Source organism: Penicillium soppii (assembly GCF_028829465.1).
Source record: "Penicillium soppii strain IBT 18220 chromosome Unknown utg000010l, whole genome shotgun sequence".
NCBI lineage: Eukaryota > Fungi > Ascomycota > Eurotiomycetes > Eurotiales > Aspergillaceae > Penicillium > Penicillium soppii.
This window is the reverse complement of record NW_026643240.1, coordinates 3228288-3252695: the sequence shown is the minus strand read 5'-3', so window position 1 is coordinate 3252695 and position 24408 is coordinate 3228288. Positions and strand designations below refer to the sequence as shown.

Genomic DNA, 24408 nt, shown 5'->3' with positions numbered 1-24408 from the left:
GCTAGCACAATCGCATGGGTACCTTCTCTTCAGATTTTTTTCATGTTTGGGATGGTATGTATGGCTTAGTATATCTTTGCCCCGCGCTTCGAATCCTTTCTTCACTCGTGATAACCCTAAACAGGGTCCTGTCGTCGGCAAACTGTATGACAGCTTCGACCCCCGCTATGTCATCCTAACTGGCTTCACGTTTTCGGTTTGATGATGGCGTCTATTTCAAAGAAATACTACCAAATCCTTCTCTCACAAGGGGTATGCAGCGCGATCGGGGTATGCGCCCTCTTCCAGTCCGCAATGAACTGCATCCTGAGCTGGTTCAACAAGAAACGAGGTTTGGTCTGTGGTATAGTTTCATCGGGATCTAGCGTGGGCGGTATCATATTTCCAATCATGCTTAGTCGATTGATTCAGCAGATTGGGTATGAGTGGGCTATGCGCATCGCGGCTTTCATGATCATGGGCCTTCTGATCATTTCTACCCTCACATTTCGTCCGCCGGTGCCGCCGAAACCGCAGAAGATGGACAAGGAAAGTCTCATAAGGCCCTTCCGGGACACCAAGATGATACTCATCATCGTGGGCTATTTGTTCTTGACCTTTGGGGTCTTTATACCGATCATTTATCTGCAAATTCAGGCGATCGACAGTGGCATGCAGTATGACCTGGCGCAATATCTTGTCGCATTTTTCAATGCTGCAAGGTGAGTAAAGTTCATAATCCATCATTTTCTACGTTACGGGAGGGTAAATTGCTGATTATGTCGGTTTAATCTATTTGGTCGCATCACAGCAGGAGTTTCCTCGGACAAGATCGGAGTCTACAGCATCTTTGTCACTGTCTGCTACCTAGCTGGAATCCTGGTTCTTGCCCTTTGGGTCCCGGCCAAATGCGATACAGCCTCCATACTATTTGCCATTCTTTTTGGCTTTGCCTCTGGCGCCCACGTATCGCTTTCACCTGCAATAGTAGTCCACATCTCGCCCTTTGCAGAGATTGGCTACAGAACAGGCCTTCTGTTTTTGTTTGCCTCCATTGGCGGACTAATGAAAAACCCTATTGCTGGTACGATCTTGCAAAACGCTGGAGGATCATACACTAGGACGAAGATATTTGCTGGCATTCTCCTTCTTGTTGGTAGTACCATGGTACTAGCAGCACGAATCCATCAGACTGGATTTGTGCTAAAGGCAAAGTTCTAAGGTTGGTGTTGAGTATACCGCATAAATATACGATCCAGCTTCTTTTTTAGTCTGTCTGACCACATCTATTATGAGTTAAAAGTTAAGCGACACGATTGAATTATTGTTTGTTCTAATATTTACATATGCTCTTCATGCATACGAGGGAAACAGACAGTATGATCAGACGAAGAGAAAGTTTAGTTATAGATTTTGTTTAAGTGCATGGTATATCCAAGCGTATCAATGGGCTCAGCAACAGGTTAGCTGTGAATTATTTTTCATTATCGATTATATAAAGTCATTAGTTGTGCGTTACCAAGCCAAATCTCGTGAATGGTCTAGCGAAAAACCCAGAATTAGAATTACATGCGTCAAGATAATGCAAGCTATTGGGATGCATGCGAGCCATGAAAGATTTTCACGCTTCAGCCGGCGTACTCGAACCACTAGCACGAAGTTTTTCTTCCTGAAGCAGGCGCTGACAAAATGAACTTCTCTCTCGAATCCAAGGTCCCCAATGCAATAAAGCAAAAGGAATAGGAATGCAAGCCAGACTAATGAAACCAAGGAGAGAAGTACCCCACGACACACCAAGAGAATCATAAAGCGGGGTTGCAGCGAAGGGGAACAGCGCTCCAGCAATACTCCGCACGATAACCGAAGCTGCGAGTGCGCTAGCAGAGTAGATTTTGTACGCGTCTGTCACATATGTGAGAAGCGAAGTAAAGATGACTTGGTATCCGAATCCAAAGATGAGACCTGAGACTACCGGCGCCGCCCAGTGGAGGCTTGCTCTTGCGCTCCAGGCAAGCCAAAACAAGCTCACTGTTAAGCATGGTCCCGCAATGCATGACAGCGGAAGTCGGTGGAGCTCTGGGCTGGCTGTCCAGGCTTTGCCGCGCTTTTTGGCTTTTTCATAGATCGTATCATAGTAAAGGGTTACTAGACCGGAAGATGCGGCGCCAATACCAACTGTACCAAGTTAGTCGTGCTGTTGTTAAGCGAGCTGATGAAATCAAGCATACCTGGGATGTATGTGAGAGCGGTTTGTTCGATGGTGAAGCCATAGACACCTGGTTCAGCGTTAGTATGATAAATGAAACAAAGAACTAGATCAAATCACATACCTTGGAAGATGATAGGATATGCCTGGAAGTAGAAGAAGACCAAGCTATAGGCGAGGGAGATGTAGATAGACGTTGAGGTAATGATAGGCTCAAACAGGAGCATTGTGATAGGACGAGTGATGATTTGCATAGTGGTGAATCTGGCGTCCGACTTAAGTTCCGAACGCGAGAAATAGCGATCAATTCCTGATTCTTTTCGTAGTTTGGCAGCTTGTCGCTTCAGCAAGACTGGACCAAAGGTTTCTATCCAAAATAAGTGTTAGCTCTGGTGGCGTGGATCTCAGGTGGGAAAAATAAAGGAGACGAAACATACCAGACATGAAGAGCAGCGCCAGCCATGTGGTACCAATCAAGATCAAGTCAATTCTAAAGGTCCACCGCCAACCATATTTCACAGAGCACCCGGAGATTATAGGGCCAAGAATTGGGCCCAAACTCGAAGCCTGTGCAGGATGTCAATATGTTGATCTTAGCTGCAAAGAATCACAACATACCGACATGTACGTCGCCATTGCGCGACCACGACTCCGAATATCGAAAAATAGATCTGCGTACACGCCACCAATGACGGTTTGTGGAGCAGCCCCCATTAGACCACATATCAATCGGAAGATGAGAAGAGAAGACCAATTAGGAGCAACGGCACAACACAGAGTAGCAAGTACAAAAACAGTAAACGACCACATGAGAACGGGCTTCCGACCAATAGTTTCGCTCAATGGGCTAAACACAAGAGGACCAATCACATAGCCGATGAGAAATACAGCAGTTGGTAAGACCTTTTGTTCGTTTCCGGACTGGTCGAAGTCCTGCATGATAGCGGGGACTGCATTGCTAGGGAGTGCAGATGATATCCCGCTATTAAGAACGACAAAGAGCGCCACCACGGCGTTGTAGATCTTTTTGCTCTATAGCCTGTGTTAGTTTTGGGTTTTTTTGGCAATATTTTACAATATAAATGCGTACAAAGGCCCAATTTGGGGGGTTTTCAGGTGAGTTTTCTTGGAACTCGACCAGTAATTCATCTCGGGATAGTTCAACTATTGAGTAATGTCCATCTTTTTTGTGATTGCATTCTGATTTTATTGATGCAATTGATCTTTTGTCTGAGACTCCAGTTTTGCCTATATATTGTTAGGAAAGGCTCGAGAAAGCAGCAAGGTTGATCGTACCAGAAGCCAGAATGGCAGATATTTGAGCCGTCAAAGATTGTTTCATTTCTATAGCCATTTTGAATCATTGAACAGATGGGGCAGGGCAAAGAAAATCGTGTTTGAAATTGTGCTTTGTTCTAAAATTCAAACTCCGTAGATGAGGGCCGATGGAACTATATAAGTTACAATAAATGCTTCCCGTCCCCAATGCAACCAGCGGGCCCAGGGAAAAAACCTGATGAATGTTTTGACTCACCATGGCTAGAACGTGCTGGCCATGCATAATGCCTCGATTTATCATGTCTGTGTATATAATGAGCCAATAAAATGGTCCTATAGTTCAATCTTTTCTCAAGGCAATCCGGTCCCGGGTCGGGACCGGTTTTTAGGGCAATCCACCAGCGGTGCCGAATAGGACCCGGGTCTGAGTGACTCCTGCAAATGTGCGAATTGATTGATCTTCGCATGTTTTAAATCGTAATTGAGACCAGTGTGACTAAAATATAGCATGTGAGAACGGTGACATACTGCGTTGCGGCCCAATTTCTTAGTTCTTGTACTGCGATCAGGGGTTTCTTTACGGGGCTAAATCCTGGGCCCAGTTCGGCTTAGCAATAGTGCACATGGAAAAATGATCGACACGTTTCATTAAGTATATTGGGTATCTTGTTATCATTGTGGCATGGACGGCATCATGGGCAAGAAATCAAAGATATCGTTTTGCCCTTCCTCGAAAAGACCAAACGAATCTGCAATAGAATTTGACACAGTCCAGTTTGGCGCCTCCATCGTACCTGGTATCCTAGGGAGAGGCGCTCTGGCCCCTGATGATGCATCACTACTTGGTATGGTGACCATGTTTGCATCCTTATCGGTCTGGATGGCCGGCCCGGCTCTGTAGCGAGAGTCGTGTAGTGGAGCGACTCCAGAGGTAGCTGAGACGTTAATCATGGGACTATCAGGCCCTCGGTATGCGACATGCGGCCCATCACTTTGATCGGCCATGATAGATCCCTCTACACTGTGGCTGCTTTGAGGGCGTTGGCTGGCAATCAAAGCGCGTGCATAGTTCACAAATATCGAGACGGTCCGGTGAATGTCAGGGTACGGCGGCTGTTTGAGAAAATCGCAGATCCTTTCTGCTCTTTCCAACAACAGATCTTGATTAATCAGACTCGGACGCCATCTCGCAATTCGAAGCGCAAATGTCGCTTAAACTAAATCAGCAGATTTACATGACTCTGGACAGGAATAGTGAGCTTACTGATAAACGCAATGGTCAAGGCAGGGTATGTTGGTGCCCACGGGAGTTGACAGCGATATGATGGCTCATTGATCAAAAAGCCTAGTTGATCCATTATGGTAGTCACGAGCGACTGCCACAAATTCAGAACATTTTGATCAAGAATTTCAGAGCTTGAGTCTGCATAGGACGGTTGCAACTTTTGGATTCGTGCAAGCGAAGCGCAGAAGACAAATATTCTGGCATATTGAAGCATAAGCTTGAGGCTGCTTCGTTGGAATGCTCCTATATGAAATCCGTTGTCTTCAGGTTGTATTTAGTCAGGTATCTAAATCATATCACAAAAACAGAAACAGAACTTACTTTCATGGATCTCATCCCAATTAGTCCACCAATTTTGCAACCTTGTCATGATAGCTGGTAGTTCTGTAGACACAATATCGCTGGTTGTCGAGGCATTGTCAATCACCATACGAGAATGACCTGGCAGTTATCAGTAGGTATGAAAAAACTAGGAATTCAAGTACTTGATGGTCATACCTCGGAGCTGATGAAGTTCAATGATGCAAACAGTGCGCATATCACAAGGGAGAGAGAGCGGATAATCGAGGAATTTGCGCAATTTGACCACATCGACCTCGGCGATACGCGACTTCCGACCAGTACCAGATGCGACATCTAGCTCTAACGTGAAACTGATCAACCAGGTTCTCGTCTGCCATACTAGTTGGCGTTCAGCCATGGAAGCAGAGAGCGAACTTCGAGGTACACTTTCTTGAGATAGCAAAGTGTCTAAGGATTTTTCCAATCCAGAGTCCAAAGCTGTACGCAGAATGAGAGCAATAGAAAACCAAGTCTTCTCGGAATAAGCAGCCAAGAGGATCATTCCCTGGACCGTCTCAAGCTTAGTGGGCCGCTCGAAAAAACTGTCTTCTGCTAATCGCTGTGCCTCATCTTGCAGAACGCGCTGCATGTGCGTGTCTCCCCGTAAATCAGTGACCGCACGACTGGCGAGGTATATGATCACCGTGAAGCAGAACAACGAACGAGATCGAATAGAGTCGAAGGTGTCTCGAATTGGATCAAATAGTGGCAAATAGTTCTTTGAGCCACCCGTAAAGCTAAAATATGTTAAATCAATCGGGTGAAACCCAAAAAGAATTCAAGGTTCCTTGATATAAGCTTGACATACCGTTCATACATCACACGAGCAAGCTCCTCACTGACAATCCCTCGGGCAATGACATCGCCTCTGGGATCACCTTTCGTCGAATTTTCCATGAAAATCTGAGAGTATAAGCTCAATGCTTGTTGTAAACTTGGTCCACATTTGACTCACATCATTTGAGCCTAGCAAGTTTACAGACATCGAGTGCACCGCCGATGCTGGCGCGATCATCTCGTTAGGACTCAACTGCTGGGACTCTGGTCCATTTTGATCGCTGGTATATGACCTGTGGAGGCTACTCAGCCCGGTGGAATCAGGCAAAGAGTCGATAGAAGTATCAAAGCCGCCATCTTGGACAGTGGCGGGGGAAAACTCTTGGTCTCTTGAGGCCGGAGTATGATATCCGGTCCGCTGATCCAGCGGCGAAGCAATTCCTTGGTTTCTATGGAAATAAGTCAGAAAATACTCTAGGTGCGGGGATATAATCTATAGAAATCCACCTTGCTGGAGTTGTTGTTTTCCGACGACGATCATTTCGTCGGCGGCCGTCGTCGATGGGATCCAGTATACAATCTCGGCCGGTGGACCGGCAGCGGAAGCAAGGGACTTGGGCGCGCGCGTCGCAGCGCATTTTTTGTCTTCTGCACCACCGGCATGCTTTGAAGAACCGGACCGGAATATTCTCCGCTCGGTAAATGATCTCCGAACCTCTTTCGCTCATCGTGTCTCAGTGTTGCTCATGACATTCAAAAAAAATAGAGTGAGATTGATTCAGCTACCATGTACACAGGATAGCACAAACTCAAGCCAATATGAAAAAACGCTTATTCTGATTCCCTCGAGGGCTTGTCAACCTTCTGGGTATATGTTTGTCCGGTTATGACACACAAAATCCGGTCACGTGGACCGGCCATCTTGGCTCTTTTAGGAAGGTCTAACTGAACATCACCTCGTCAGGGTTCGTAAGTTGAGATGTTAAATTATCTTGAAGCACCAACACCGCCGGTTTTAGCTTAGCGCTGGTGATCCGGAACTTTCCAGCTCGTGGAGAGTGATATGGCATGACTGTGTGCACAGATTAAAGCGATCTCAAAGAAAAAATTTAGGTCTCATTAATGGCGTCAACACCTGTGAGAACTGAGCCCAATCTCAAACGGCGTAAGATACGAAAAGGCACATCAAGCTGCTGGGAATGCAAGCATCGCAAAAGACGCTGTGAATTTGAGCCCGAATCAAGTTCTGTTTGTGTCTCCTGTCAGCGCCGAGGGACACCCTGCATAAGCCAAGAATATGAAGAACATCCAGAAGACGAATACAAGGCGCTTGGGGACAATATTGATCGAGTGGAAGACTTGTTGAGTCACCTCATTCAGGAAAGGGAAGCTCAATCTCGGAGGCAAGATTCCCGAGACATAAACGGCGCACCATGGCCTTTCGATGTAACAAAGTATTCAACTTTGCGGTCAGTCAACCATGAGCGGATGTCTAGAGGTTCTTCACTCACTGGATATCTCAATGCAACTCTTCCAGCTCCTCATGTCGCAGCGACTATCTTTAGCAGCAATAAACAATATAACGCGCCATTGCAAATACTTCAAAATGACCACCATGACCCAGATTTCTATGCAGACCAAAGAACCAAAATACCTGGAATATTTCCTACGCTTCATCCCATTGCCCTTGCTCGCAGACTTATCACACTGGCGCTTTGCCTACGGGAGATCGACGAGGGCAAGTCTCAACACTTGAATTTGGGATTCGAAGAGCCTGCTGTGAACATTGGACATCGATATTTTCAGACTGCATCCAGTCTTGTCATGTCCCAGGACTATTTAGTGAGCTCCCTGGATGGATTGGAAACCTTGCTGTTACAGAGTCGTTATCACATCAGCATGGGCGAGCTCCACGTTGCGTGGCAGATTTACAAACGAGCCTCACGCATTGCACATATCATGGATGTGCCTCAGCAGGCTAAGATCATAGGTACCCGGGCTCATTCTGTATGGTTTCAACTGATTTACTGCGATTGCTTCTTATCCATAATGCTGGGGCAACCGATCGAAATGACCGAAAGCATCGTTGGGGCCACAGAAAGCCCACCTGTCAGTAACCCTGCGCAAAGCTTGGAGCGCGCTCATGTGACCATTGCTCAGCGCATAGTCGCACGAAACTTATGCATCCAGCACTGCCATGAGCGCGAGAGAACACAAATAGTTTTTCGGCAGAGCTACGGAGAGACCAAAGCCCTCGATCTTCAACTCAAAATGGGTGCTAGGACTATGCCGACGGCCTGGTGGATGTCTCCTAAATTTGCAGACCAGGATTTGGACCGTGAAATTATGGAAAAGACCGCCAAGCTTTTGATCCAAACCCATCAACACTACCTTCTAGTGATGTTGCATCAACCGTACATTATACTGCAGTTTCCTTGTAATCATGAGATTGATGACTACAATCCGATTGACTACATGTATAGCACAATGGCTGTTGTTGCCGCAAGTCGTGAGGTTCTCACCCGCTACCACATTCTTCGAAATTTCCATCGGTCGCCATCCTACCGTGGATTTGACGAGAAGGCATTCACGGCTTCTCTAGCTCTCCTCTTTGCTCATCTTTCTGGACATCGTCGCGGGTCTGCGAATGTGCTTGAGCATCAACGTCCACATGATCTTGGGGTATTGGAAAACGTCATTGATTGTATGGAGAAAATATCCTCAATGAATCGAGATGCTCAAGGCTCTGCTCGGGCTCAAAGTCTTCGGCAATTGATGAAGATCGAGGCTGAGGCGGCTGATGGATCCCAATTCCTTGTCTGTGGCGCGGACGGAGTCGACAACAATAAGCAAAACAAAGACGTCGGGAGAAAATGTGACTTTGAAATACCCATGCCATATTTTGGCACCATTCGGCTCATCCGGCAGATCTCTGAGAAGCAAGGTGTAGACTTTGCAACTGCTACTCATCTGTCACACATCGCATCTGAAATTTCCTCAAAGAGCCCAGAGAGAGAAATGTCCCTGTACAGGGAATCAGACTCGAAATGGCTCGATGACTGGGTTTTTGAAGAAGATAACGAGTCTCTCATGGGTCGATTCGGATTCTAGACAAATCATGAAGTCTTTTTTAAGAATTTGTCCTCAGGCTACAAGGCAGAGAGAAAGTAGAGTAGGAAATCAGCTTAGTTATTGATTATTGAAGAAGGAATCTGGAAAAAACACAACTGAAGTGGCAGGGATTGGTGGCCTAATGTCTAAGGGATGGCATCTCTCACAATCTGACACCACTACTCCAATTTTGGTGTATCAGCAAAAGCATACCCCGACTTCACTTGGAATCTTCCACCCGCTATGCCTGCTGAGAGTTTACGCAGAACACTCTCATTGTCCCGAGACAACGAAACAAAAAGACTACCAAGATTTTCTTCCAATCGGTGAATGTTAGAAGTCCCTGGAATAGGAAAGATATCATCACCCTGCGCAAGCAACCATGCAAGAGCCAATTGCGCCGGTGTAAGACTCATGGACCTCGCAGATGCTGAGATCCTGTCCAGAACCCCGAGGTTCTGCTGAATGTTTTCCTCGTCCAACCAAGGCAAGATTCCCCTGAAATCTCCAGGCTTGGAAACATCCTCGCGCGAGCGGATATTACCGCTCAAAAGCCCATTGCCGAGGGGACTATATGCAACTATCGCAACACCCAGCTCACGGGCAACTTCAAGGAGCCGCGTCTGCGGCGTCTCGATGTCCTTACAGAAGAGACTGTATTCAACTTGCACGCATGTAACAGGATGTACTGCATGCGCACGGCGCAATGAATCTGCGCTGCACTCGCTCAGTCCAATGTACCGGATCTTTCCGGCGGTTTTGAGGCTAACCATCGCTTCCATGGTTTTCTCGATTGGCGTCACTTTATCCAAACGATGGACGTAGTAAATATCGACAAAAGGCAATCCTAGTCGTGCGAGGGACTTTTCAATTGACTGTAGGCAGTACTCAGGCGTCGAGTCGACGGAAAATCCCGGCACCCCAGCTCCCATTTTGATGCCGAATTTAGTGGCCAGGGTGATGTCTTTGCGCGTCTCGGGATTGGCGGCGAACCATTTGCCAATTAGGTCCTCAGAGTCGCCATACTCATCGGCTTGGCATAATCAGATATTTGACTTCAGATGAAGGGCGAAAATTGACATATCAGGGTTCCAGAGTAGATTTATGGGGTTTGCTGGACCTCTGTCTTACCGGTATCCCAAAATCGCTCTCCTCGCTCGTACGCCTTCCGCAAAAAGCACAGTCTCTCCTCATCACCAGCCGGACTACCATACATGCCGCTGGCACCCATCAATCCCAATCCGAGGCGAGGAACGACAGGGCCTTGTCTGCCGAGTGGGCGGGTGGGTAGAGTTTCAAGGTCGTCCATAACTTCTGGTGGATAGTTGCAACTTGCAATTGAATGATGTTCAATAAAATCGAAGAAACTGAATGATGAATCGTAGATAATTTCCAAACCCTTCGACCGGCCGCTTTTATGTTCCCCGACAGTCGGCTTTTGCGGTGGACGAGTGCTTCAAGTGTATAGTTCGCGTGAGCCAATCATATTCTTCCACCGCAATCTCCGTTAACTCCGTGTGTTTGCGACTTGAACATTGTTTTGGACAAAGAATTGAGAATCTGTATAGATATAACTTATAGTATGCAAAGGCAAACATTTTTCTGTCATTATCAATCTATATTACTTATCTTGTATGCAATATACTAGCAAATCCGGTCTCGACGATCATAGCGGCACAGTGAGCTAGTGAGCTCCTCGTGCTCACTGTCTTTCTCCTCGGGAGAGGCCTGACTCGACCGCTTTGATTTGAAGTGCCAAGAACCGAGAATAGATCCGACACAGCGCGAGGTTTCCGCCGAAGTACCAGAAGCCCGGATGACCGCTGGGGCGCCACATCTAAGAGAATCATCAGTATGCAGCCAGATATTGCCCACAATGACACGAGATATCAGTTCTTACACCTTGGACCTCTCCCTCATTATCCAAATCCCAGACATCAGAGCAACGGTCAGCAACCTTATCACCCAGGACCTTCCTCACCGTCGTCCGCATATTGTCGTATCCGGTAGCAAGGACGACAATATCGGCTGGAAGAGAGTCGCCATCGGCTAAATGCAGCTCGTGATTTCCAAAACCATGAATCCCACCTGGGTTATGCTTAACTTTGATCTTGCCATCGATAATAAGCTGGCTGCAGCCGACATCGATGTAATAGCCGCCACCGCGGGTGAAGTATGCGCGCGTAATGCCGGCACCATCTTGTCCGAAGTCAAGCTCGAACCCGGCCCTCCGGAGTCCGTCGAGGGTTTCTTTCTCTGCTTCTGCGATGCGCTTTGTCATATGTACGCTTAGTGCCAGCTGTACGGGCCAAGGGAGGCTTTCGGCGACAATATCACATTCTTCTGTGGGAGGGCTGGATTTTGTGTCAGTATTATTTTAGCGGAATTTTTAAAGGAGTAATTATAAATCGCAATGAGACCGAACATACCCTCCATCCTCATGCAGTCCCTTATGCATCATAAAAACACCTTTATCGGCAGTCAAAACATAGGTCCCACTGCGTTGCAACATAGTCACATCTGCACCGTTCTCGTAGTAATTCTGTGCAATATCATGGCCGCTATTACCAGTACCCACGACAACGACCCTTTTGCCGCGCACATCACTTTCCGATGCGTCACGGTGCTGGCTGCCATGGTACACCTTGCCCTGGAAGGAGTCTTGACCTGGGAATGAAGGGATTCGCGCCTCGCCCGAGTGTCCTGTACACCATACGACATGACGAGGGCGCACAGTACGCTGTGATCCATCACCGCGAGAAAGAATAACCGTCCATTGTCCAGCAGCTTCGTTGTATTCTGCTGAAACAATAGAGGTTTGCATCCAGATGTTCAACTCCATAATGCTGGCGTATGCTTCAAACCAGTCTCCTAACTTATCTTTCGGGGTAAACTGAGGCCAATTTTGAGGAAATGGCAGATAGGCCATGTGGGTAAACTCGGCCGGGTCATGGGTGACCAATGTCTGTATAAGATAAAGTATAAGTAGTGTCCATATCATATTGTGGATTTATGGATCGTCTTCACATACGCGGTACCGATGGCGCCAATTATCACCCACCCGTTCATTCTTGTCGACGATCAAGCACGACAGACCGACACTTTGCAGCCGCGCGCCCATGTTCAATCCAGCTTGGCCTATTCACTGATCAGTATTTTTTTGAGTCAAAAGAAAATATAGACAGATCTGTCCTCTTACCAGCCCCAACGACCAATGTAGTTGGCTCCTCATCCAAGAACTCCTTCTGTCTCTTTCTCCGTTCAATCCAGGTTCCTCCAGCAATACCACCGGGCATTGACTCCGTCGTTCCATCCGCACGGCGCTTGCCCAGAGGCTCCTGGGCGGAGCTCAGCTCTTGTAATGATGTATAAACAGCGTAAGCCTTCCACGAGCCATTGTCCGCCTGTATCAAACGCAGCATTCCAGTTCCTGTGCCAACAGCACTTTCAAAAAAGAACATGGATGAGATCCAGCTCAGGCCATCAACTACCTGCTCCAGACGAGGCTGGAATTTTCCTGTATCCTGAAGCCGGAATTTGGAAAGCTTTGCCGTGCGTTGTTTCTTGGCCAGGAAGTTTTGGATCTCGCCGGCTGTTCGTACAGTGCGCATGTCCCAGTCTAATGCTAGCATATCGCGCCACCAGGACTCATCGTGGAACAGGTCGCTCCCTGCAAAGTTAGCTTGAGCTAGCTGTTCGCTGAGACATGATAGCCATTGATGGGCGATGATTTGTGGATCGGGTTGTGCGTTGAGGGGCGTGTTTGGCAGTTTAATAACGTGTTGGTTTCCACCGGTCAATGTTGTCGCCATTTTGCATCAACGTAGGATTATGAGATGTGTAATTCACGGTATGCGCACTGCTTAATGCTTAGTGTTCAAGCGTTGAGACAACCGGAACTGAGCTTTCTGCTTTCTTTTGTTCATGGTTCCTGGTGCTTCTTATAGCTTTCACACTCTATCCCTCTCTCTCTTCGATTTCTCCATTTTGCCGAACCATGTAGTCAGCAGGTAATTGTGCCGAGTCATACGGCGTGTTTCCGAACGAGGGGCAGATGGAGAACGCGCAGCAGCATAACGTCGGTAACCCCGGACTCCTCCCCGAAGGTGTGGAGATCGGTAAAATGCCCCCCAAATACAATCAGGCAGGTTGGCCGAGTTGATTAGCCTGAACAAGTAAATCTGGCGATTCTAGATTATTACTATATTTGGTATTCAAAGGCACCATTACTACTCCTAGATGCGCCACAGCACCTAGGTAGTAGTAGTAGGCTCAAAGCTCCTTATTAGAGACGCAATTCCAACTCAGATGATTTCTTTTATTATACATTATCTCCTTGTCTTTCGTTATTGTGTAGACTCATTTTGCCTAGATGGGATGTACTTCAATCTGTACCAAGGGCAGTTCCTGATACATGAAACAAGGAAGAGACTCCCATATAGAACCAAGAGCGAGGAAAGAGGTACAATCATGTCTAGCTAGATTGACAGTTGGACGATCTCCTCCCATGATATACATTTTTCATTTCCAGAGATTTATTTCCATGCTAAACTATCATTGCTTGCCCTTGATATTTCAACGCACGAGGTATCGAATATGTGGATCAAGATTCATGTCTTATAGAGTGATGAATATAGCAGCCCTGGAGGGTTTGCTTGTTTGTGCATTCGCATTGTTTGCTTATCTATGTTTGTCATGCATTCCTAGCTATAGATTGAGATTCTAGATCAAAGGTACGGATGGAGAGGAAGGATCAGAATCCCAGGTTAAAATTTTGCCCATAGCTATTGGTGAACTTAACGCATCTGAACGCACGCGTCATGCTCAACCTTGCCTCGACTTCTTTCGCTTCTTGAACATTCACCATATCTTCCATGTTTCCACATTTCATCCACTGTTCCTTCATTTTCGGTCCACCAACAATCATCTACCGTCCCAAACCATGACTCCCAAGAAGCAGCTTGTTTCTAAGTCCTCCGAGACCCCTATGATTTCTAAGTCTGGAGTCACCAAGAGGGCCCCTTCCAAGCGAGCCCCCTCTAGGGGAACTACCGTCAACACCGCTTCCTCTTCCTACAGCCTCGATGCTCTTTTGCTTTGGAAAGTCGGCCGTGTTTCTGGTGGCATCCCCGTACGTATCCTTCACAGCTACTCTGTAGTCGAAACTTACATGCAACCCACGTTATACTAACCGCTTTACAGTTTAATGCGGTGGCTTCTGCTCAAGCACTCGGCATTTCTGTTACCGCTATGAAAAAGCGTTGATGGATCTTGTTGAGGCTGAGGAGGCTGAAACTAGCAAGGCAAAGGCAATTGATCAGGCCATAAACCACGATGATATCAAGAAAGAGGTCAATTCGGAGGATGAAGAGGCCGACTATGATGACGACGACGAGGATGAGACTGCTTGAGCGGCTGGATCTTTAGTATTTGTGCTTATACGAAGACCTCGTTCCTCTTTGGGCTTGAATATCTGCTTCTGCCCTCTGCAAGCCTGGTATCCAACATAGCATTGAATCGGTTTTCTTGACCGTTCCATTTGCGCCACGGCGGTGGTTTCCTGCTTGGTGTGGTCTATCACGGGCGAGCCTCAGTGTTTATTTTAACATGAAATCAGATCAATAAACTTTTAACCTCCAATTCTGCCTGATTAGTAAAGAAAAATGACAAACCGGACGTGAAATTGGACCGTTCTTCTTCTATGCTTGTTTGGTTCGCCTATCTTTGCTCATCAGCACTGGACGGATTGAAGCCAAGTCATTCACATACTTAGTAGAAATCTTTGTGAAGCATAAGATTATCATTCACATCCAGTAATTCACAATGCTATATCCAAGCTCCAAACCCATCCCAACACACATCTGATCAAGTCTCAAGCGACTGATGAATGACACTAGTCCTATAGGTCTCACTAGCCTGAACAAGCTCGTCATGCGTGCCCTGCTCAACACAACGCCCCTCCTCAATGAGATAAATACAATCCGCCTTGTGAATGGTGTTGAGTCGATGCGCAATGGCAACAATCGTCGTTTTCCCAGCAAGGGTAGCAAGAGCGTCCTGGATCTTCTTCTCAGACTCAACATCCAACGCACTGGTTGACTCATCAAGCAACAACAGCCGCGGTCTTCTCACAAGTGCCCTTGCAATAGACAGACGCTGTCTCTGTCCACCGGAAAATTGTTTGCCGTCCTGGTTGCATTGCGTCAGATACCCGTCCGGCAGGGCCATAATGACTTCGTGGACATTGGCCATGTGGCATGCTTCTTCAATCTCTTCTTGCGAGGGTATGTGGCCTGGTCTCGCACCCAGAGCAATATTGAAGGCGACTGTTCCTTCAAACATGACGTTTTCTTGTGGGACGAGGGCAATCTCATCGCGGAAGGTCGTTCCCTGTTGGCGGGTTATATTCACGTTGTCGATTACAACGCTTCCGGACTCTGGGCGATAAAAACGTTCTAGCATTGCGAAAGTTGTCGATTTTCCGGAGCCACTGGGTCCGACTAGAGCGCAAAATTTGCCAGGTTGGATTTTCAGGGTAAGGCCGCGGAGGACAGGTTGGCCGGGTCGAGAGGGGTATTCGAAGTGTACGTTCTGGAGCTCGGCGCCGATGCCGCTCATTGGAGGCGGTTCTTCAGTTGAGTTGGGGATGTGTTGCTCTGGGTGTGCCGCTTCCGGGTCTATAATCTTTTCTTCTAGAAGGTGGGTGTCATAGCTGTCGCCCTTGACGTCGATGTTGAGTTCTTCGTCGCCCGAGCGCGTCGTCAGCAGCTCTGCGATGTTCGATGCTGCAAGACCTGCTTTAGAAATATCAGGCGCGAGGGCAAACATCTGTCCGCAGGACTGGGTGCTAAACAAAAGGGCTGGCAGCACAATGAAGAATTGCGTCTGTGAGTATAGCCCAGCCACGATTTGTTGAGTACCCCACCAATAAGCTAGAGCGTACACAAGATTGCTAATACTGAAGGCCATAGCAAGAAAGACGTTGCCGAATGCAATGGATTTCAAAGTCTCACGGTACGGCGCCTTCAACGCCCTTTCATAAACGGCATAGGACTGTCTCTCGAGTGAAAACGCAGACACGGCACGAATGTTCTTCACAGCTTCAACAGTAATGGCGGTTGCTTTCGCAAATGCCTTTTGATGTCGTTCTGCAAACTGGGCCTGGGTCCGCAATTTCATCATGCCCGCAATCAGAAGAACCGGGATAGTGGGCAGCAAAACGATTGCAATCTTCCATGCAATAGCAAACGAGATCACTAACCCAGCAATTAGGTTCACAGCAGTGGCTAGTAGCAGGCCAATCGTTGTTCCAGTGATACTGCTCAGCGCGGTAGCATCGCCAGTGATATAGGTGAGAAGTGTGCCCGGCGAGCGATCGTCATCTCCATGCCATTTAACAGTCTGATTTAGAAGGGAGCGCAAAGACAAGACTCGAATTCGGTATAAAATCTTATCCGCAGCCCAGCCGTATGCACAGCCGCTGACGACGTTGGCCAAGAGTTCTATCAAAGCCATGATGAAGAACAGCAATCCATATAGATTGCCACTTTGTCGAATACCGTCTGCTCCATCGCACGGACTTAGTGCGCCAACGGTATGACCGAAGATGACAGCCTCTGCAGAGTAGCTGCCTCCGATGATCACTGACATGGCAAATCCAATCAGAATAAAGTGCATGTTTGGACGCAACAGCGAAAAGGTGAACTTTGTCGTGAACCATCCCGAACGCTTGGCCTTGTTCTTCGCCTTCAGTTCCTTCTTTTCTCGCTTCTTTTTTTCCCGTTCCGTTTCTTTCTTGACTTGGTACGCTGGTAACGTCTCGTCTGTGCCTTCACCAACCATCACATCGAGCAAAGCCTCTTTGTTATCAACCGGCAACTCCGCAATGGCGGCCTCTTCATGAGTTTGTCGAATAGGATCCTGCTTCAGGCGTTCTGTCTTCAATCTGCCAAGATTCTGCAGGCGAACCATCTCTGCATAGGAGCCACCCCTCGAGACCAGCTCAGAATGGGTGCCCTGTTCAGCCACGCGGCCCTGCTTAATGACAACAATATTGTGTGCATCTTTTGCAGTGGCTAGACGGTGTGCAATCGAAACTGTAGTAACCCGCTCGGAAACCTTGGTCAAAGCCTCTTGGATCAGCTGCTCACTAGTGGAATCAAGTGCTGCAGTTGCTTCATCAAGAATCAACAACGAGGGCTCGCGGACCAAGGCCCGCGCCAGTGCAATACGCTGCTTTTGCCCTCCACTCAGCATGTTTCCAGATGATCCTACCGTCGTGGCAAATCCTTGCGGGAGGGCATCGATGAAGTTCAAAGCGTTAGAACTAGCAGCAGCCTGTCTGACCAGGTTCACGATTTCGATCACTCTAGGGTCTTGGCCTTCGAGGGCTTTCCTTTCAGAGAGATCGGTCCGCAGCTGGGCAACCAAATCAGGAAGTGTGGAATCGAATATGAAAGGAGCTAGTGGCTGGTGTTGTTCGGCGGCTGAGGTCACTAATCCATATGCAATATTCTCCAAAATTGAGCGATCCAGTAGTGATGGCTCCTGTTGAACGAACCCAATGTTTCCACGTAGGTACTTCACATTCAAGTCACGGAAATCCTGGTTGCCGATACATATCTCACCGGACATGGGGTCGTAAAAGCGTTCCAGGAGGGCGACAATGGTCGATTTGCCTCCTCCAGAAGGTCCCACAATTGCAGTGTGTTTACGAGAGGGGATAGCAAAGTCTACTCCCATAAGTACTGGCACATCTGGTCGAGATGGGTATGTGAAGTGCACATTTCTGAAAGTGATATCATCCGAGTCGAAAGGAGCGGACGTATTGCCCGAATTGGAAGTGCCATCAATGTTAGATTTGCGGTGGATGACCGTCAAAAGCCTATCAGCTGCTCCGGCCGCAGAGGCAAAGACATGAACGAATGGGGCGACTTGACTCAAGATGAAAGACGCATCAATCAGAACAAAAATGACGGTATAAACCGCTCCAACCGATACTCCAGTGCCGCCGGCTTCGACAGAATCGGCAATCAATTGAGCACCCTCCCAAAAGGCCAGTGCATTCGCACTGTAAGCAACGAAATAGAGGAATCCCAATTGACCGGCATGTGTTGCCGCCTTCTTGAGGGCATCCATCCGGGATGCAGAAATGTGGTCCGCGAATAGTTTCTCCAGACGAGCATGAGCATTAAAAGCATGCACTAGCATCAAATGGGACAAACTGGACGATGCGATCGATGTGGCAGCATTAGAATGCTCAGTAATGCGTCCGGCATACTTTTTGATATAGTAGCCTCCAACAAACGTCATGAAGAAGTAGCAAGGTACAACAGAGACCAACATTCCCGCAATCTGAGGAACCTTGATAAAAGCAACAATATATGAGGTAATGAAGTATGAAACGGTCGAAATTACCAATCCGACCTTCTCCGAAGTACCAGACTGTACGACTTCGATGTCGCCGACCAATCTCGAGACGACATCACCAGCTGGTAAACTCTCGATATATCCGGTTTCCTGTCTAATAACACTTTCAAAATAGCGGCGGCGGTACCGGCGGGCGATTCGTTCACTGATCAAACTCCAGCAGCTGCAGTGGATATAGATAAAGCAAAAATTGGCAATGGTGATATATATCACGTAGAGAACTTTTGTCTGTACTCCATTTGTTACGCTGGCGTTTGTGGTATCGGATGGTGAGCAGGTGGCGGTGTTTAGGTCGTTTATTAGTTCTCCAAAGACAATGCCTAGGAGTGGGAAGGGAATTCCTGCGGCGACGGAGAAAGAGACACCGGCGATTATGAGGAAGACATCGGTTTTGGTGTAATCTAGCGAGAAGAGGAGTCGAATATATGAAAAAAATTTGCCTAGTCCTTGTTTGGTTGGCGTACACCTTTTCATATGTCTCGTCTCCGTTTGATCAGTTTGATGTTAGGGCTTCGTGGAACTGAATGACTTACAAGAGACTTTTGTCCCTTCCGCTCTGCGTCTACCATCTTTTATACTGTTTTTAAACAGCCTTCCCTCCACAACTGCAACAACCCAATGGAAATGAATGTCAGTCTTGAATCACCAGTTCAAGACAATAATCAGATTCAAGGCCGGAAGTTTTCAGTCAAACCGATCCACCCGAATCAGATACCGGATCGAATGAGACGCAGGTCCATTAAACCTGAAAGATGATTCTTGATTTCGAAATGAATAAGCCCTCAAACTCGACAGTGCATCGAATGATTAGAGGCACGAAAGCATAAATCTCAGGAATAAAAGAAAACTCAAGACTCAAGAACAAAAGTCAACCCCCACCCTTCCCCCAGACCATCACAATTCACAGTGGATCATAATCAATCTACACAAAAACGTGCACGGGAAAGCAAAGGCCTCGATGATCGATTCCTAATAGAGTGGGACCCATCAAACTCGTGTACCCTGCATTGCCGATCCCTTAAAAGCGCAACCCCGGAGCGATTTCTCGCAAGTGATTAGCGAGACTATGGGGAATTTCTTCCAATCAGGTGTTCACACCTCTGGCACTCCGGCGGAGCTCCTTTTTCTTTTTCATCTGATAAGTTTCAATATATGGATCTGGATGTCAGACCTTTATGGTTGGGATATTGTTTCATGATTTCCTATTGCATTTGCGTATGCCTAAAGCATGGTCTTCAACAGGTTTTTTTTATCAGATTGTGATATCTAATCTGATTGATAAAAAAGGAGAAAATCAGCGTCAAAGTTTTCGACGAAAAGTCAAAGATTGTAAGGTTTGGAGATGCCCGTTTCAGGTTACAGTGCGTATTTGTTCCAGGGTCCAAGTTTCCCAGCAAAGTTTGTAGTGTCGATCTTTATCTGCGTCATTTCATGTGATAACCTCTGTATAGAAATGTGTAATAATTTGCTTGCATTTGTTTCCACATATTAAGCGACTATCTTACAAACCTCAATCGAATTATTGGTTGTGTGTGCCTTATTTATTTCTTGCAGTAGGTACTCAACGGGCTTTTCCGCCGATCAACGTCACAGAATACCTGGCAGTGGAGACAGTGGGGTGCCGAGATTTTTCAAGGGTCTTGTCATGGACTTTCCTTTGAGTATCAAATTAATAAACACATGAATTTTGAGATATGAAAACACAAAAAAACATATGTACACCGAAAACCCCACGGCCTCACACGCCACGCTAAGGGTTATTAGAAAAAAAAATGCATACAGAGCGAATCACTGAGTTCGTCGAGCCATGAAGTAAGTAAGCAGGTTAAGAGATCCCTCACGAGGGGGCTGGGTAACCTTTTGTACCCTCTCCGATCCGAAGGTAATATTTAAGAATGTGCAGAGCTCAGTTGCATTCTTTCGAACGCCAGGACGCGGGTGGCTGAGTTGCTGCATAACGACAGCTCCAATGCTCGCCAGGAGTTCGTCCGAGATCTCGGTGCCAGGGCGAGTAAGGGATTGCTGAATAGTACTCAATCCCATGATAATTGACCTGTATGTCTCATCCGTTTCGGTCTCGAGGTTCAATGCCTGAAGAACACCAGCGATCGCCGTCTGGGCCGAGGTCAGGAACACAAGCTTATCGGCCACTTCTTCCAGGCCCACGACAAAGTGGGAAGAGGATTCGTAATATTGACGGGCCCGGATTATAGCCGCCATGGCGCGAGTGTCGTAAGGGTGGAAATGCTCGCGGGTCCGCATGAGCATGGAACGAATAGTAGTCAAGACCTGGGTCTTGACGTCGTGATCCTTGCGGTTGTGAGGAGTTGCTTCCAGTTCGGTGAGCAGAGCTTCCAGCATCGCATTGTAGTCCTGGCTTTGAGCGACAATCTCTTCGCCATGGTATTGGAACAGGCCCTGCAACTTGCGATATCCTGAAGGTTCCATGGTTTTCGATTGAATACGGGCGAGGCCTTTGTGAATCATTTCCTGGGCATTGGCAGGGTCCTTTGAGCGCGGGCTAGGACTGCGATGACGATCAACCCATTTTCTGGTGCGTCGAGTAGAGTCCTCAGATGTTGTTGACTGGGACAATGTTGACTGGGACAGTTTCGATTGAGATATCGATTCGGACAATTGTTGTCTCGCTTCCGGGGAACGCCGTGTGTTCTCATTAGCCGTAACCTCTTCAAGAGCATTTGGCTTGGCCGCAGATCGCGGAAGTGGGGGCAGTTCCACAGGCTTGCTCAAACGTGGAGTTGCGTTCTCATTGTTGCCATCGGTGTCGGTATATTCCACAATAGGTTCCCGAGGGATTATGGTGTCCATGTCTGTGACAATGTTGGAAGCCACTGGCTGGGTACGACCCCGCGTCGGTGACGGACTGGGTTGAAGCGGCGCTCGACGAGTAGGAGATGGGGTTCGCATCCCAAAGTTCAAAATAGCGTCCTGGCTGGGAGCCAAATCTGGGGTGGGCTTCCTCGCAGAGGCAATTACTGGGGCTACAATTTCTTCAGAAGCAGATTCTGCCTCAGCTTCATCATGAACCGGTTGATCGACGCGTGGAGGAGACTTGAAAGGGGTCATGAATGGGGACTTGGAAGGGGTTTTCGAAGGCGTTTTTGATGGTGTGACCATTCCAACTGAGGCTGTAAAGATATTGTTTTCATGTTCAGCTGCAGTAGGCGTGGCAGGATCTTCGTAGATGACCATTGACTCGGGTTGACTTTTGGTGACGGATTCAGGGGCAGGAACGGGGCTCATATTTGGTCGTTGGTGTGAGCGAGACTCGGCAACAACTGCCTCAGGAACGTCGCGTGGTGGAGATACGGCGACAGCGATTTCCTCTAAAACCATCGGTTCCGGTCCCGATTCTTCGAGGGGAACTGAATCGGCATGGGGTCCATCCGGCGCTGAGTTCAGAAGAGGCTGTGAGGGAGCAAGGGGAGGGCTCTCCAGTACCACAGGTGCCGGCGAATGACGGTGCGCGGTTGGACTTAGCTGACTGCCTTGGCGGGGAGTCCTTACGGACAGGTGGTTTGTGATGCTCTCGCTTGAGTCGCTGCGAGCGCGATTCGCTGCCGCAAGATCATTGTGGGACTTTGACTTTGACAGGTCCAGCTTTTTAGGTCTTCCCTTCGTCGTGACAGCCTGTATAGAGTCATGTGGGCGAGTACGAGGAGCTGACACGGGTTTGGAAGTAGGTGTTGATGGCTTAGATCGCACAGCCCTGGGGGAAGTGGTTGCTTCTCGCGTAGTCTGAGTTCGTGACTCGGGGCGACGAGCATAAGGGTCTGCGGTTGCGGGACGACTCAATTCCGCTCGTCGAGGCTTCATGCCAGGTCTCATAGGAGCAGAGGAAAGAGACGAGATCGGCGCACCTGTGGGCACAGTTCGAGTGGGTTTGGAGGCAGGGACAGGTTGCTTCGACTCGGTAAATTCTGGTTGGGCTGACTCGGGGCGAGAAGGCATTTGAGCCTTCTTCCGAGCAGCAATGGCTTCTTGCAGAGCGAGTCGGCTCTTTGCGGGACTCTTGGCAGGGACTGCAGACGAAGGTTTCAGGCCTGCATTGGGGTTTGATGGATCTTTCTCGAGCAGGTTGCGCGACTTGACGTCAAGTGTATCTGCTATCACATTGGCTCTCTCAGGCCACACATTATAAAAAGTCCAAAAGGTACCGCGAGATGCTTCACGCACACCGGGATTAGCATCCGCCAATCCTTTTACAATGGACTTTTCGACAAGATCTAGACCACCACCATGCTCAACCGCGCTTTTATGATGAGCTTGTCGGCTAATCAAAGTTTTTAACCACCCTGTGGCAAACAAGCGTACCCCAACATTTTTATCTTGGGCAGCAAAAGCGACGTGCTGTAGAAGACGAATGTTAAATGAAACATTGCTAATGACCGCATCGACTGCGGCATTTCCATTTTGGGCAGCAATTTTTTTAAGGGCCGAGCAGAGTTTCATTAGATTCTGCATGATGATTTCAACCATTGGGTCAATTTTAGGACCACACGTCCGCGCAATGTCTTGAATCAACAAGCTCCCGTTTGTGGACATTGTAGTCCGCAGGGAGTTAACGACCTTGAAAATGCCATCAAGAAGGGTTTTCGTTGCGCCAAGATAGGTTTGTGTGAAGTCTTTTGGTGCATTGCCTCGAGTCACTCTCCGGAATAAGATGACATTCTTTTCACGCTTCGACCAATTTTCCTCGGACTCTTTCCCTTCGAACCAGGGTAGCATATCACGAACAAGGTCATCAATATCCCTGGCTGATGCAACATCATATGGTTCCAACCCATCATCATCTGGCGGCGGAGGCTGAGACACATGCTGTGCTGCGGGTGTATGAGGCCGGTTGATGATTGGTGGTTCAGTAGGTGCAGAGGAGGCCATGGGTCGCTCACGATAAGCTCTTGAAGCTGGGCGGCTTTTCAGGGGATCAAATTCTGCAAATATGTTAATTACGAGTACAAAATAAACCGCGCTTTACTGGAAATCAAAGGACTGACCATCTTCGGTGTATTCCATGGCATGAGAACGTGACGACATTACTGAGATCGGGCGTTCGACGCGCGATATTGGACGGGATGCTGTCTCGGGTTCAACAGACCCTATACCAATTCCGGAGAGAATGGCATTTGCGATAGATTTCCTGACACCTCGAGCTGCGATTTGTTTTTGCAGATCAGACTTTGCTCTTGCGGGACCGTTCCTAGAATTGTTAGAGAGATTCGATATATATATTAGAACTGTAATACCACTCACCGGAACAAATCAATCACAACCAGCTTGGCTGTGTCTCGAACGGCACTGTCGGCGTCTTCTAGACACGCGACTAGAGACGGAACATATTGGCGGAACAATAACCCGTGATTCTTCGTCATCTGTGGGTTTTAGGTTAGTAGCTGAGACAAGACTTGCAGGTGCATCAACTTGCATTTGCTAACCAGACCATGCTCATTTCTTTTGCTCTGTGGTTCTTCCCTGTCAATGCAACTTCCAGAACGAAGTATTCAACCTCATTGCCAGCTAGAGGCCACAATTCGGTGAATGTTAAAGCAGCTTGTGTTCTTATGCGCTCTTTTTGGTCGTTCAGACGTTCCAACAGGGTGGGATATAGGTTTTGGGCCTGGTTTGTGATCCATTGTTGCTGGTCTTGGATTATCAGGCGCTTTATGAGATGACCGAGTGTAGAAAATCCGGGACCGACAACAGAATAGTGTTGGGAGCTGATGGCGAGACGCAATGTATCGAAAATTGCTCGGATCGCTCCTTCTGGAACATTCTTTTGCTTGATATCCGATTTGATACTAGACAGATAGGCGACCTTTGAATCAACAGAGAGGTTCGGGTTCTTGAAGGCCGCCAGGAGTTCCGCTGCCTTCGCTTCCATGGTCAATACCGAGAGATGATCTCAGCTCGGGTATGACACGGAAGAGAATGAGCGGAAGGATTCAATTTTATCAACTAGATGATCCGGACAGGATGATGT

The 24408-nt window shown here is 47.9% G+C and overlaps 9 protein-coding genes across 9 annotated transcripts; 3 read left to right on the top strand and 6 right to left on the bottom strand.

The window, feature by feature from the left end:
• Nucleotides 1–390: 390 nt before the first annotated feature.
• N7529_011893 (major facilitator superfamily domain-containing protein) lies at nt 391–1200 on the top strand (the record flags this gene model as incomplete). Its single annotated transcript, XM_057247419.1, has 2 exons — nt 391–701; nt 825–1200. The coding sequence occupies 2 exons, from the start codon at nt 391–393 to the stop codon at nt 1198–1200; spliced, it is 687 nt and encodes a 228-aa protein (XP_057092768.1).
• A 400-nt stretch (nt 1201–1600) lies between these two features.
• Nucleotides 1601–3539, bottom strand: N7529_011892 (putative MFS multidrug transporter; the record flags this gene model as incomplete). Its single annotated transcript, XM_057247418.1, has 7 exons — nt 1601–2154; nt 2208–2255; nt 2310–2552; nt 2623–2752; nt 2804–3217; nt 3276–3349; nt 3482–3539. The coding sequence occupies 7 exons, from the start codon at nt 3537–3539 to the stop codon at nt 1601–1603; spliced, it is 1521 nt and encodes a 506-aa protein (XP_057092767.1).
• A 596-nt stretch (nt 3540–4135) lies between these two features.
• N7529_011891 (fungal specific transcription factor domain-containing protein) lies at nt 4136–6105 on the bottom strand (the record flags this gene model as incomplete). The annotated part of the gene is made up of 6 exons (XM_057247417.1): nt 4136–4674; nt 4728–5009; nt 5070–5189; nt 5247–5827; nt 5899–5993; nt 6046–6105. 6 exons carry the CDS (start codon nt 6103–6105, stop codon nt 4136–4138), a joined length of 1677 nt encoding a protein of 558 aa, XP_057092766.1.
• Nucleotides 6106–6989: 884 nt separating this feature from the next.
• Nucleotides 6990–8978, top strand: N7529_011890 (uncharacterized protein; the record flags this gene model as incomplete). Its single annotated transcript, XM_057247416.1, has 1 exon — nt 6990–8978. One exon carries the CDS (start codon nt 6990–6992, stop codon nt 8976–8978), a length of 1989 nt encoding a protein of 662 aa, XP_057092765.1.
• Nucleotides 8979–9157: 179 nt separating this feature from the next.
• On the bottom strand, nt 9158–10287 carry N7529_011889 (aldo-keto reductase; the record flags this gene model as incomplete). Its single annotated transcript, XM_057247415.1, has 2 exons — nt 9158–10011; nt 10110–10287. 2 exons carry the CDS (start codon nt 10285–10287, stop codon nt 9158–9160), a joined length of 1032 nt encoding a protein of 343 aa, XP_057092764.1.
• Nucleotides 10288–10827: 540 nt separating this feature from the next.
• N7529_011888 (putative flavin-binding monooxygenase) lies at nt 10828–12790 on the bottom strand (the record flags this gene model as incomplete). The annotated part of the gene is made up of 4 exons (XM_057247414.1): nt 10828–11332; nt 11408–11943; nt 12010–12116; nt 12178–12790. 4 exons carry the CDS (start codon nt 12788–12790, stop codon nt 10828–10830), a joined length of 1761 nt encoding a protein of 586 aa, XP_057092763.1.
• A 1130-nt stretch (nt 12791–13920) lies between these two features.
• On the top strand, nt 13921–14243 carry N7529_011887 (uncharacterized protein; the record flags this gene model as incomplete). The annotated part of the gene is made up of 2 exons (XM_057247413.1): nt 13921–14109; nt 14181–14243. 2 exons carry the CDS (start codon nt 13921–13923, stop codon nt 14241–14243), a joined length of 252 nt encoding a protein of 83 aa, XP_057092762.1.
• Nucleotides 14244–14843: 600 nt separating this feature from the next.
• On the bottom strand, nt 14844–18881 carry N7529_011886 (ABC transporter ATP-binding protein; the record flags this gene model as incomplete). The annotated part of the gene is made up of 1 exon (XM_057247412.1): nt 14844–18881. The coding sequence occupies one exon, from the start codon at nt 18879–18881 to the stop codon at nt 14844–14846; it is 4038 nt and encodes a 1345-aa protein (XP_057092761.1).
• Nucleotides 18882–20195: 1314 nt separating this feature from the next.
• N7529_011885 (uncharacterized protein) lies at nt 20196–24309 on the bottom strand (the record flags this gene model as incomplete). The annotated part of the gene is made up of 4 exons (XM_057247411.1): nt 20196–23362; nt 23426–23628; nt 23682–23800; nt 23869–24309. 4 exons carry the CDS (start codon nt 24307–24309, stop codon nt 20196–20198), a joined length of 3930 nt encoding a protein of 1309 aa, XP_057092760.1.
• Between the last annotated feature and the right edge of the window lie 99 nt (nt 24310–24408).